The sequence below is a fragment of the Ambystoma mexicanum genome, chromosome 1q (genome assembly GCF_040938575.1).
Source record: "Ambystoma mexicanum isolate Mex_15411 chromosome 1q, UKY_AmexF1_1, whole genome shotgun sequence".
Classification (NCBI taxonomy): Eukaryota; Metazoa; Chordata; class Amphibia; order Caudata; family Ambystomatidae; genus Ambystoma; species Ambystoma mexicanum.
Window position 1 is genome coordinate 652,613,086 of NC_090922.1, and position 14,752 is coordinate 652,627,837.

A 14,752-nucleotide genomic window follows, 5' to 3' on the forward strand; every position below is an offset into this window, starting at 1 on the left:
GGTTGGATGATCTGATTTAGTGCTGCGATGGCACTTAAATTTAGGGGGATCGATCAACTGAATATTAGCACAAGATGGCGGTACCTGACACGTTGGTTTTGCATTTGGTAAAGAGAGAAAAATGTGGGTAAGTTGCATTGGGAATCTTTTCAAGAACGATTGATGCATACTCTAAAATAAATGCTGATCGATTGGGCAATGCAATTGCTGTCTGAACCATATCCCTTTAAAGGACATTAATGAGCCAGTTTAGATCCTCGAGCTGCAACTGACCGCACCACTGACTGTTACGCCACAGTCGCTAAAGCCACCTGAGATGCTTCAACCAGTACTTCAGAAACAATGACCAGAACTGAGACAGTGATTCCTGATCCCGAGCAAACGGGTAGGCTAGCTTGCAGCCGTCCATCCCGCTTCCCTCACTGAATTGCCTTTTGCCTGAAACCTACAGCTGTCTCTTATCTTGAACTCTGTTGCAGAAGCAGCAAAGCACCCTGAAACTGACTCGACCCTGTCGAGCACCAACATTTACAACACAAATTACATTGTGGTGCTTTCCCACTCTGGTCCTTCTCCAAAGACCGCTATTGACATTTTATGACTCATTGCTCCCTTTGTGCTAAAGCCGAGTAACCTTAAACTGTTGCGATTATCTACTATACCGACTAACCTCCTGTCAGTATCCAGAGTGCATCCCTTTTCCTTCTTTGAAACTGTCTGTCCTTTACAGGGTGAGATGTATTTTGTGCTGTGCTAGAACTATTTGTTGTGATAATAAAGTAGATATGTGTATACAACCTTGATCAGACAGTCCATGTTATCATTGGTTTATAATTTTATTTTCGCTGTGTTGCAACTAAATAACGATCCACAACTTAGATGAGCCTGCCGTTCCGTCCATGTTACCAAAATTGGACAAGGAGGATTATAATTTGCTTTTACAATGTGTTTGGATCCCTTCTGGTGTATTTGAGGTGAGGGGCTGATTGATGGTTTAGAAACAGATATTCATCCATGGACAAATAGTGCCCCGGAAGTTGATTCAACAAACATCAAAAAGAAGGCCCATGAAGGCAGCTTCATGGTTTATGGCCAGACAAGACACACTTCTGAGCGTGCACAGGCTTTCTCGTGGTGTAGCAGTTTGTGGGCGTACTGGGATAACACAGGTTACCCGTTTGTTTTCAGTTCAAACTTTGTTCAGTGGTTGATAGTTATAAATTAATGATGTGAATCCAATGATTTATATATTCACACCGACAAATGCACTCCTACAGATGCGATAGAGGACTGATGTTACACAGTCTGAATTCAATATCGCTTAAATGGCGGATTTGTGTTCCCGTTGACTGTAATCTAAGCATGTATACCTTGAAAGGATAGCTCACTGAAGACCAGGGTGTGCACAGTCGATGTGCTGTGCCTTCGCTGCTGTATTTCATGCAGAATGACCTGGGCTCCCCCCCAATGTAGACAGTAGATACGTATCCTAGTGCAAAATAAATTCATGAATTTCGCCAATGAAACAAGTGATCGTTTTTGAAGTAAAAGATGCTTCTTTCATAATATCTTCTGCAAAACATATGATTTCTCCTAGATCTAGTTTACTGTGACTTGAGAAAGATCTTGTAGTGGTTCATAAATGCTTGCTGAGGTTTTCATTCCTCATTCAATTTCTTTGTTCAAAATGAACAAGCGTTCTCAGCTGTAACTGGCCATGCCGCTTGAGCACAAGCAGAGCCCATGTGCGAAACGTGTTCATGCAAACAGTGCATTTTAATGAGACAAAACGCTATAATGTTACTTGTCAATAGTTCATATCAGCTTGATTAAGCTAAAGACTCATTATCCTAACCACTGTTTTCAAACTGAGACATTTTAAGATAACTGTAATAACCTTTGCTACCTACAGCCAGTTTTGCTATGCAGAGCTACAAATTGCAGCGTTTACCCTTATTCAACAGCAATTATACTTCTAACAATGAGTTCAGAAGCATGCCAGACTCAAAGGTCTGTTTGCACAAAGATCTTCATAGCAGATGCTTTAACCAAGTTATTGAATATACATGATGAAATAAGCTGGGTATAGGAGACTTAAGCCTGGCAAACAACACTGCACCTTGGCACATGAGTGTGAAGGCAGATGCTTGAAGCTGTAGCTGGACTCATGAGTCTTTGGCTTGGCATATGAGGCTGCATAGGTCATGTGCGGATGTATCAGGCCAATGCGGTATTTTTGTGCTCTAGCACCTGCAGATGTCTCTTGTGTTAGATGGAATTTCCAGTAAAGATCTCAGACCAAATAACTGGACTGAATTAAAGAATATTGCAAAGTACTACTTTATAAAGCAGGGTAGACTGACAAACATTGCACCAATGTACGTACGTACGTACGTACGTACGTACGTACACACACACACACACGTTAGTACTACATTGGCTGTCTCTTACCTGTAAGACACCTCAGACTACCTCTAAATACATATAATACTGATTATAGTGGACAAAATAACAGTGGATTGGTCTATGCAACATTGTATGGCAGGTTGCCCCATAGACCCACTGATTGTTTTGCATCCTACCCAACCTTGGACTTTCGGCCCGCTAGCACGTAAGGAAATCGAAACCCAGGTCCTTTAGTCACTTCAGATTACTCCCCACTTTCCCAATTAGTCCATCATCTCTCATCAACTTGACCATAAGGCAGTTTCCCATCTGTAGTTGGCCTTGCCATAGCTCTCTGTTCTAGGACATTCGAGGGAGTATGAGCACATCATTTATCTTCAACCGTAGTTAGTGAATAGCCCTCATTTTCGTCTTCTGCATCACGCGTGAGGAGACTGCCAAAGCGTCCATTTTGACCTCCTATTTACTGCTATTTGATTCCATTTAGCTGGTTCTTATTGCTCCTTTGGCCTCTAGAGACTTGCTCACTTAATCTTGTATAAGCCTTAGTCACTGTTAATGGTCCAATACTTGGCTCTTGCACATGTTTTCATATGTTTTAATCTAAGAGAAATGGGTCTCGCGCACATGTCTTTATCTGTCTGCCTCCCCTTTGTGCTTTTCAGTTATTTCTTGAAATAGCATCGTTGATCCTAGGCCAACATAGACTTCTCTTTGTGCACAAATCTTTTTTTCCAACATCTGACGACTCTTCAGCCCTGATCTGTTTCTGAGGTAGTTAGTTTGGATATTTACACGAGCAAGCGTCCATTTTCCAATCATCGCTGTCCTAGTCACGTTATATATTCCTCTATAGCAAGCTTTTATGCAACTCATCTACCTTGCGTCACTGGTACATTAATTGATCCACAAGTTACTTCATCTTCTTTTTGAATACATGATTACTTTATCAATTCCTACATGCGTCTCTTACAGCTTCATTCTTACATTTTTTTATTTCATTTCAACATGTATCTTCTTCATGACATCTTCATGACATCACTCTGCCCTCGTCAGATGTCACTCAGCACTCCATTATGTTTAATGGACCATGCAGACATCGATCCACTCTCTCAATATGAGGGAACATTCGGTACGGTTGTCTGAGGGCATATCATCTATCATACACGGTATAGGGACAACACAGGGGCACCCACATGCATCTCTTCTCCTGCAGTTCCAGGATGATGGTGTTGAGGGGGGGCAGGAGTTAGGATATATGCATCTACCTGATCCTCTACATTATGATTGCAACCTGGAAAAATCCAAGTCAAAACATGGTTGATAATAAAACCCTTGTATCTGCTTTGAATGTCCCACGTTTTCAGACATGCACCATACACGTATTGTCGATTCCTTTGTTTAGTGAAAGCACCTTCCCTGATATCATATGCTGCCAGGCCCTGTGATGTCATCAGAGGAGAAGGGGGGGTGCTTGATGTCACATCTGCTGTCTCTGGTATTTTGGTGAAAAGCAATCACTGTAAATCAAACTAGATCTCCATTAAACAGAATCTACAGCATATAAGAATTCAGATGTGGACAAGACAGAAAAAACGAACTAGTGTACACATGAATGAAGCAATAAGGCACTGTCGCAATTGAGCAATAGGAGATGATTTCACCCAGCAGGATTTCCACTGTTCTTGGGGATGCGCAATGACCTGTTAACCTGACATAATATCCCCAAAGAAGCACATTTGGCCACAAAGTCCCATCATGGGAGTTTAAAGGGGGATGCAAGGAAATAAATAAGGACAGAACGTGTCAAGTGATCCACGTGTGTCCTGGGCTGAGTGTGCAGTTCGTGGAGATCTGCTGCATTCAGCAGCACAGGCCATTTCCCTGCCAGATGGGAGATTAGGAGGCTGCTGATTCTCGGACATGGAGAAATACGAATATCTTCAAGCAACAGCTTTACAATAATGAGCTATGTTTACTATGCACCCTTCTGTGTCAATTACAAAGCAGGCACAGGGGCAAGTAGATCATGTGTACATGCAAAATATGGGCCGCAATCCATGTGCTCTTTTTCCCATTAGGGTGACCAGATGTCTGGGTTTTAACGAGACTGACCCAGAATTGGGTCGTCCGTCACCTGTCCCCGAGAGATTTTTGTATATAAAAATGATTTTTCAGGAATGGAGGGTGACCACTTAAATCTTTACAATCTGCCAACTATGGCTCCGATTCACAGAACGTTTGCCTATGGGATTGCACCATTATACAATGCTTCTGTGAATCGGGCCCTACATCTCATAAAATGTATAAGCCAGAGAAACATTTGTATAGTTTGATCAAATATATCCAGGAGCAGTGATGGCATTCATAATTATTTAATATTTACTATGTGATCACACCAGAGCCAGGGAGCGGTTGGATTCCTACTTTTTTATCTGTAGCTGTCCCGTTTTGAAATTTTTTATTCACTATTCATTTTTTCAGTGTCACAATCCCAAAATAACGTAAGAACGTTATTGCTCGTGTCCAGCCCCTTTTCCGCCCCCACAGCCTGTAAAACGATTCACCGATCATGAGTGAGTAACAAGCACCGTGAACCATTCCATTTTGAGGGTCTGCTTTAAAGAACACCAGCCATTCTGCCCGTTCTTTGGTTGCTGTATTAAATCCCTTTTGCTTTCGCGGGGGGGGGAGGGGGTAGTGATGTAACTCTCTTACTGTAATCAGGAGAACAGCATTCCAATTTTATTCGTGCAGCCATCTTGGATTAGAGCACCTGTCTGTCATTGCCAAGAAACCATCTGGTGGTGTCGGTGAACGACATTGCAAAATCCTGAACCCATTTCCTGTTATCCAGTTTGGAGCCACATATAAAACGCTTATGAAAAATGTGTTTAGTATTTTGGATCTAGCTACAGAGAGATTTAGCTCCATCTGAGGGTTCTTGTGACAATACATTGAAAACATATATGGGGCTTTCGAAGACGTGAATGCAGTTTTGTTTGTGGATCCACTGTTCTTTGATGAGCAAAAAGTAATGTCTGATTAGTTTTGAACCGATTCCTCTTGTTGGCTCCTTGTATAGGATGCTTTGGTCGTGTGCATTATACAAGGAATGACACAGCCATTTTGAAAAGGTTGAGCTTGGAACAGAATTCTCTGTGCACTGGAAAGAGGGGGCAGACAGAGACACCTTTGCACAGATAGCTTTGAGGGCATCTATGCTGCATCATAACCTTTGGCCTAACGTTATTGCTTTTGTGTGTGCTGCACCACAGCCTAATGCAGAATGCTCCTGAATGCAGGGAAGCTAGCACTGCACATTCCAAATGAATAGTCCGTTTCGCTCTCATATACCTCTGCCACAAAGAAATCCTAATTTCTAAATAACTTCGGCATCACAGATTCACATTTTTTACCAGAGGCGTTGTTAGGGGGAACTGAGGCTATACCCCCGGGTCTTTCTGTTGTAGCCCCAGATGGAAGGGGCTACAACCAAAAGGCTAGCTAGCCCAGAGTCCTTACAATCCCAATATTAGCATAGCCCCAGATGTTTTCCAGACCCATCAACACCCCAGATTTTCACTATGACAGCACTGTTTAGCTGCAAACACAAATTACAGAAAATGTTCCTTTCGGCAGACTGGTTAAGAGTGTCGGAGGCATCACAGCTTCAAGTGATTTGTTTTGCTTGCATTATTGAGGGAGTTCTGTGATGAGATGGTATGTTCCGAGCTATAATGTGGCTTTACCTAAGAACATATCATGTGTGAAGGCATCATGAAGACGCAGACAACAGATTCAACATTCAAAATAAAATAGTTTATTAAATCAAATGTCACGATACTTGAAGGCCTAACTTGCCCTATGCTTAGATGGGATTTCCCTACCTGAACACACCTAAGGAAAGTCTGAGTCAGAAGGTTCAACATAAAAGTCTGTCTGTGTCCAAAACCTATCCTTGCCCTCACAACTAGGGCTAAACAATGTATAAGGATGTCAATAATAAAAGAAATGGTGATCAACACAACGTTCTGAGATTCTTCCTGCTCCTAGGTTCCTTTTCATTTCCCATTCCCCAAGTTTAAGAAGTTCCACAAAAGTCTTGAGATTACCTTTTCCAAGTTCAAATAGTTCTACAAATCCTTAGGGATCTCTTCCCGAAGTTCAAGGGAACAGAGTTCCAAAGAAAAGGGTATTGAGGGCTGCATCCTCAAGACAATATTGCAGTACATCAAGCCTTAGGGTTCCCTTCCCCAAGACTCCAAAATATCAACTTATACTTGGTTGCAATCTTTCAAGGTTCCACACAATTCCAGGTCATTGTGACACTCCTTCTGAATTGCATTAACAGTTCACCTTAAGTGCTTTTTCTTGCTTTGTTTCACAATGTTGGTGGCTTTCACAGTGAGGGTTCCCAGGTCTAGCTGCATTTGTCAGACCACATGGTCCACCCATCACATGTTGCACCAGCCTGCAGGTGGGGCTCATAGAGATCCAACGTACATGCTCCAGTGAGGAGAATTAAACCCTCCCCGACAAGCTTACACGTCAAAGACGGTTTATTCTCTTTTGTGAGTGCCATCTGCCAGGTGAGCATGGCTAGCAGCGCTCACGTAAACGGTGCCTGGCATGTCAGAATGGCAGGCAGCATTTACTCACTTTGCACTGTGGAGTGCTAATGTGAAGGGCAAAAGGCAGAGGACATGCTGGAGCGCTGCCTTTAGCACTTAACATTTGCGCCCTGCAGTGCTAATGACGAAAAATTGGTGGCAGGGAGCAGTTTCCGTTACAGTATAAAATGAACAGCTCCCTGCTGTCAAATTACTCATTTGTAGAAAATGAGCCCCACACTGTTCATTAGCAGTAAGAGGAGAGAAGATGGGCGAACACATTAGAAGGGCACAAATAGAGGTACTAATGCACTTCAAGAAGAGTACATCAATAAGAACAAAGTTCAAGGCTGTATTAGCAAAAGTGCTTTTTAGGATTAGGGATAATAAATTCACAGAGCACATTGAACTGACCCGTCTTTTCATATTTTCATGGAAGCAGGATGCGTAAAAGTTGTGAAAGTGATCAGGTCATAGACATAAAATCGCAGGCGGCCAATTGAGCAAATCCTGAGAGGTTAGGCAGGGAAATTGCCGGCCATGTGGGCTTTGTGTTTATCATGTGTCAATTGTACATGGGATCATTTTCCTTTTTTTTTTTTTTACAGTAAATGGCATGATGCGCAACACTTTTGTATGTGGAAAAGGATACCTCTATGAAATCTTAAGACTTTCAATCATATAGTTATGTTATCTTGCATTTGTATAGCGCCTCCTGACTTAGTTTATTGCACCAAAGCGCTTTTGTCTGTCATAGAGACGCAGGAGGAGTATGATAGAAGATGCAGTAGTAGTAGGGAGGAGTGAAGTAAGGTAGATAGTTGGGATGAAGGCCAGGGATAGTTGAGATGCAATTGGACCGAATGTATTGTGGGACTCAACTATATTCTATGGGGTGCATCGCTGAAAGGAGAGGTAGCACATGAATAGGTGTTGGTTGCGCCAGGGAATATGTCTGACATGAACTCACTGCATGTTGCGCCTGCGAATGTTGAAGCCATGACTAAGAAAACAGACAGCAAAGCCTGTCTAGTTTCTTTCCCAGGCCCCCAACAGCATTTGGGAAGCGTTGTTTGTCCGAAATCTGAATCTGCTGAGTTTGCAAAAGCTCCCTATAAAAGGAGCAAAATTAAACCCACAGTTTCCTCATTTACATCATGGTTGCCAAAACCCTAGGCTTGTGCTAGTGTGCCAATTGCTTAGGGACACAAAGCCGGTCTATGGCTTAACCAGGGTCAGACTTTTCAGCCTTCCGCAGTGTCATGCCTCCCTCAATTAATGATCAATGGATTCCTACGGAATCCGCCTGCTTTTAGTTGAGGCAAGGGTCTTACGGATTCTATAGGAAACCAGTGATTTTCTGCCAAAATGAGAATATAATGTTGGTGGAAGGAAATGGGACCATTAGGTGACAAGTCAGCTGCATGTGTTTGACTCCTTCGTTTCTATACCTCTGCTGCTGGCAAGTAATTCTATGCTGGATTCTCCTTCTGTGTCGCCACCATCCAATCCTTCTCATCCTCTCCTTCCTCCTCTTCATCTAGCTACTGTGACAGCTCTTGTGCAAGTCACTTTGGCAGAACATCTTCCCACAAAGACCCTGCGCTTGATTCTTGGGGCTCCTGCACTCTGCGTAGATCCAGTCAGCACCTTTGCCCTTTTGCCATCACCCCCCTCCAGAACTCAGAAGCCCAGACTCTACTGGAATTGTGCCACACTGAACCTTGGTTCTACAAATAAATATGAAGGTAACATACATAACCTACTAAACAATCTCTGTGTGACCCTCTTAGCTCTCACAGGAACTTGGTTCAGTGACAGTTACACCTCTTTGGCAGCCTTGCTCCTTATTGTCGGATAGTAGGTCTAGGTCTGCAACTGAGTAAAGAAAATCAGGAGGAAGCATTGCTATTATTAACCCTTAATCCATCACTAATATCTGCAGTTGTACTACCTTAATGTCTAGTTTTTATGTGCTCGGTTGACCCAAATACTAGTATCAATCTCTTCAATATTTTTTCAGGACACTCCTCATGAGCAAATGGTCGGTCCTTACCACTAACCTACAAACCTCACCCCACAAAGACCTCTTATAATTGCCCTTTATGAAACATCCCCATGAGTCCACTTCTGTGATCAGCCCACCGCTTACTGAAAGCAAGATAAGCAAAACCTAGTGAACCTACACTCTTTCTTGTTCTCACTCAGCAATTCTTAGAACTATCACAACGAGCAAGTTGTGGCTTTCCATTTGACTGACACTTTTAAAAATCCCATTTTGTGTTAAAGCCTCCGGACCTACTTCCCACCAACCCCCATCAGGAGCTCCCTACATGTACATGCCCCCCTTGCTGACAAAATAGTTAAGCCACCGTCTAAAGTTAACCTCTGGTTTCAGAACAATGTTGCCTCACTGTGAAGGAAATCTTGATCCCTTGATTGCTTCTGGCACAAATCTAAGGAACCTGTAGATAAAATAGCTATTTTACATCATCGCAAAGACTACAGTGTTTCATTGTGCAGACAAAACACATAGCCGAGTCGTCGCATTTCTTAGACTACCACCCGTCAGCTAAACTCTTTCGGATTTACACTGAACTTTGGTCCCTTCAAGAATGTTCATCCTCCTGGACAACCTCCCAAGCATGGCCCGATTCCCTCTCTGCCTTCTTTTGCAGAATAAATTGATGCCATCTACCTGTCTATCTTGGAGTTGTCCAGATCCTTAATCCCTCCCCTTCTTTTGAAGACTTCTACAAAAAAGCTTCTTTCACCATCTTCGCTCTGGTTAAATAGGATGCTTTTGTGACATTCATGAGAACGTCCTCAAAGCGAGTGGACCCCTACCCTGGCAAAAGCCATCATGATAAACATTTTCACTCTCTCCCCAGTGTTGACCACCCATTCATCAGTGTTCTTCAATCTGATGTCTTTCCATGCATCCACTGCTTGTCTCCTCTCCTAAAGAAAATAAATGATGTGCACAAGATAACCACTGCCCTAGTGCCAATAACCTCTTTATCAGCAAATTTGTTGAAAAAGTGTTACACAGAAATTATCTGGGTCCATTGACAACCACTCCCTCCTCCATGACCACCATTCAGGTTTCTGACCTCCTAGGAACTGAATTGGCCTTAATCTTTCTGAGAGATTAGACCTTGTGGTTGGTTTGGGATGTAGAAACCCCCTCTATCTTCATTCTACTGGACCTCTCTGCATCTTTTGACACTGTTAATCATTCCACCCTCCTGAAGTGGCATGAGGCCTCCTCCTGCATCTTTGGCACCACATTGAAATGGATCCCTTCCTACTTGTAATCTGTTGGGGAGCACCAAACCATGACAGGGGTCTTTCTTTTGAGTCCTTCAATCTCACCTGTGGAGTTCTGCAGAGATGTACCTTATTTCACTGGTCAAACCATTACCAGATCTCACCACGCTTCACTCGTCAGCGTTCCAAACATATACTTACTATTTGCAGATTGCGTTAAGACTCCCCCCCCCCCCCCCACCCCCGATGACCTACACCACTTCTCGGACTACAGTTAAGTCCAGGATTGGATGATTGACAACAGCCTCTCTCTCAATGCCATGAAGACTGAGATCATCTATTTTGGCTTTCCGAGTCCTTCATCCGTCACTTTCTCCGTTCCTTCCTCATTGTGGACCTAAGCAAGCCTGGCCTCCTAAACTGTGCACTTGAGTGTCATATCGAACAATCTCCACTCCCCCTTATCTCATGTCCAGAAGGCCACTTCCATCTCGGTGTTCTCATGGACATCTAACCAATGTTTAACCTGCCTCTAAGCATTCAAGCGACTTATTGTTTCTCTCATGCCATGAAATACTGTCATAGTTTCTTCCTGGGCCTTCCTAAAAGCCACACTTACAACTCCAATTGATTCGGGACGAATCAGCCAGATTCATTTTTGGCCAGAAGCCATGGGATCCCTGTCAGTGTTTGCATTAACCTCAAGAACCTTTGCTTCTTCCATAGAAACGTTTGGATTTCTTTCCCCAATGACCTCATGTTTAAGCCCCCTGCGGTCCTCTGGGACCAGGTCCTTGCTGTGCTCTATATTGAAGGAAATGGAACTGGGAGATAGGAAAATGTATTTGACTTGTGCTCTTCTTTGGAACGAGCACACAGTGGTGAAGTCATAGGAGAACAATAACTGGTTCTGAAAGTGTTTAAAAACCTACCTCTTGAGGAAATCATTCATGCTCTTGAATTGACTTTTGCCCATTCGATAGGTCTTGGGCGGTGCAAGGAGCTGGATCACTGACCCTACAGGTTTACATGGCCCCTGAAGCACAAGCTTCAAAGTTGCACTTATTCCCAGTCCACCTCCTCTTGGTCCTGCCACACCCTTGCTGTAACGTTATTTGTCTTGGGAAGATAGCTCACGTGCAACATGGTTGCCTTGGAAGCAAGACGACGTGGAGCAACACAGGTTCGATCCACAGGTCCGCGCTTAGAAACCTCTGGGTATCAAGCGCATTATAAATAACCAATTATATTATTTATGGCTCATTGACTTGGACTTGACCCCCATAATATACTACCGCTTCCAGCACATTGGAAGCTAGGTAGGATGTATCCTCCACAATGCACTTTCCGTGTCCTTGTTCCATTGTATTCCCCGTTTCCTTACTGCACTTCTCCGATACCCATCCCTTGGTACGTAATTGATCCAAATGTTTCTGTAGCATGTAAAAGATCATTTCCCTGTACCCTTTCCTTATGCTTTGGGGGTGCTATGATGCAACTGTGTTTGCAGCCGATGCTGCATAAAAACACAGTACGTACATTATTTGGAAGGGGTTTTGGAAAAGCAGGTGGACATGTTGGGTCCGTTCTGCTCTCCAAATCGGTCTGCCAGATGATTTTACTGCCGAATAATTTCACTGCCACTTTTTCGAATTCCCGGTATCTAAAAAAAACGTCCTCCTTCGCCCCCCACGGCACTTTCACAATAAGATCAACCTCGAGGAACTTAAACTGCTGAAAAAGACAAATATTTGATATTTTTGGGCGACATGGACACGGTACCTATCCAAACATGTATGCCCTGCCGTTGAGGAAGGAGTTCTCACACCAAAAACACACAATAGTGTATATAGTTCCGTAACAGATCATTTTATTCTTGATAATGCTCCGGTGAGAGGAAATAGGGCACTGTCCAAACGGCTGGACCCTAAAACCTCTATGCTCCAAATCTCTCAAACAAGCCACAGTCAAACAGTTTGCTTTGAAAAGCCATCTTTGTATTCTGATGCCTGGGCTTCGTATTTTCGCCCAATGCTGTTTTTTTCCATGCGGAAGTTAACATGCGAGTTAAGTACATTTGTAGAATACAATCGGTGAAAACGTTTGCCTATCCAGTTCCAAAGCCAAATGTATTTTGGGTATTGTGTGGATAATTAAAGATTGAGCATAAGAAATCTAAAATGATTGCTTTCTTCTGCTTTTGAAGTTCTATACATTCAAGGCCTTTCCAACCAAATCTGTGTAGTACTGAAGGATCACCATGAATGAATGATGGTGTTAAATTCAGCAAAAAGCTGCCTGGCGCCCAACCGTATACCAACAGCCATTGGATTGCAATAGAAAAAGTTACCATAAACTAGTTACAGTTACTTTGTAGCTTTCCTACCCCCACTTTACTCTTACCAACCCTTTCTTCCATGTTAATCAATTATGTTTCAGTCTAAAATAATGTAGATTTCATTTGGTGGTCCTAAAGTTAGAGTGCTTGGCATAGACTTCAATGGAGAAAGGAAAAATCAAGGTGGAAGCAGAACACGTTTCTGCATTTCAAAGCTGAAGGAGCCATTTTAAATGAGCCGACATTTTGCAACTGCATCGTATGGAGTGGTGAGTAACTTGTACTCGGGTTGCTTAGTTGGGTGCACACAGTGTGCGGCAGGGAGTTGACTCGGATCCGGCCACTCCACTAAAAGGTTAAACAGTATTAAGTGAATAAGCCCTTTGCGGTTTTCGGTTTTTGAATTGGTTAATACATTTTATTAATGTCACATGTCTTAAAAGTCTACAATATCTCATTTCTGCTTCTATTCTGAATCCAAAGTCTGTGCATCCATCCCACGTTGGGATGGTTTCGGTCCAACGGACACCGAGTTAAATCGAAGAACGCAGAGGGAGTAGTAGATACCATCGGTGTTCTCACTAATCTTGCATCAGTGATAAGCCGAGGAGGGGGGGCAGATTGTATTCAAGGGAAAGCAAGATGGTCCTGAAACCACCCACACGCGGAGTGCGCAGCTGCGGTCATTCATGTTGGATAGACATTTTCTTCTGAAACCCGAAGCAGAATCGTAAAACGTATTTCAATTAATTTGTGCCGGACGTATGTTGTGTTGCTTTGCTGGTAGCTTGAAAACACCCAGAGGCTAATACAGAATCGTAAGCAAAGGAAAGACAAGTCGCGGGTGTGCTTTCAATTTGCATGTTGTAAGATAAAGACACGTGCATACTCGGATACACGTTCTGAAAGGGGAATGGTTTCAAAACTCAACTTGCAGCTGTGTATAAGCAGTATAAGGTTATGTAATTAATTAAACTGTATATTCATAGCACACATTATGCACTCTCAAACTGAGTCCTAACACTCGCACATTAAACAACCAAGAACGTATTACGCATATAAAAACAACTCTCGAACGTATATACCCAAATGCTTTACTAAAACTGCAATATTTCTAGTTCACCAACTTTATTCCATGCTGTTGAAATACATAAAAAGAAATGAGGAACTGTCCCCTGTCTTGGCAAAAAAGAAGCCAGATGACAGGCAGCGTCAACAGTGCTTTCCCCCTATTTCATTGCACAGTAAAGTGTTCAATCAACCTTTTCTTTTTTATGGGAGACGATGCCTTACGATACAGCTAGTCGAGAATAAAAGGTGCCAAAGGTTGAAGTGCACATTTAATTATGTTGGAGTAGCTATGGACATGCAGCTAAATAATGCAAAACTAAAACACAATAAAAAAAAAGTTTTATTTTGATTGCAAGCATGCGAAGTCGAGCAATGACAAATGGAGGCCTGTTGTCGCTTACCTTTGGCCTGGTCAGGCTGGTCTTGAAGCAGGAGCGCGACTGCCAGGATGAACTTGGGAAAGATGCCCATGGCTGTGCCCGGAAGTCGGCAGTATCCCCTAGAACACAACATACGTCCGGCACAAAAATAGTGAATGCCTGGCTCTAAAAAACGACTCTTGGCAAATGATAATGGCAAGTAGAAAATGGAAGCACATACTTTGCAGAGCCCGATTATCTGTCAGGGCGCAGCTTCCTCTGTCAACCAAAGACTAACCACGTCCGCGCCGCGCGCATGCTGTGCACCGCCACCGCTTGTGAAAGGATGTCAGAAGCGAGCGCACCGAGCCTACTTCTTCAAACCGATTTCAAGTCTTCTTCTCACAGGAAGTCTTTTTTTTTACATTTCACACTGGCAACTTCCTTAAAACAAGTGCAGACTGCTTCGAAATGAGGCATTCGGAACATATAGCTAAAAAAAATACTGCCGATTTTGAGAATAATTTGTACAAAGGTTATCCCTACAATGAAATTAAAGTTTACACATGTCCTCTGCACTGGGTGATCCAGTGTTTGTTGGGAAAGAAGAGAAGAGGATACTGTTCAAGAGGCGATTTACGGACCACATGTTATCATGGTACTGCAGCCCTCCCAAAACACTGCACTCTAGTGTC

The 14,752-nt window shown here is 43.0% G+C and overlaps 1 protein-coding gene across 7 annotated transcripts in view; it reads right to left on the reverse strand.

The window, feature by feature from the left end:
• Window positions 1-14,431, reverse strand: part of PTPRC (protein tyrosine phosphatase receptor type C) — an 846,024-nt gene extending 831,593 nt beyond the window's left edge. For all 7 annotated transcript variants that reach the window (XM_069641238.1, XM_069641237.1, XM_069641234.1 and 4 more), the window contains exons 1-2: window positions 14,299-14,431; window positions 14,100-14,197 (exon numbers count right to left, since the gene is read on the reverse strand). In XM_069641238.1, coding sequence (XP_069497339.1) covers window positions 14,100-14,169 — 70 coding nt within the window. In that variant the 5' untranslated portion in view covers window positions 14,170-14,197; window positions 14,299-14,431. The remainder of the gene's footprint in view (window positions 1-14,099; window positions 14,198-14,298) is intronic.
• Window positions 14,432-14,752: the final 321 nt, after the last annotated feature.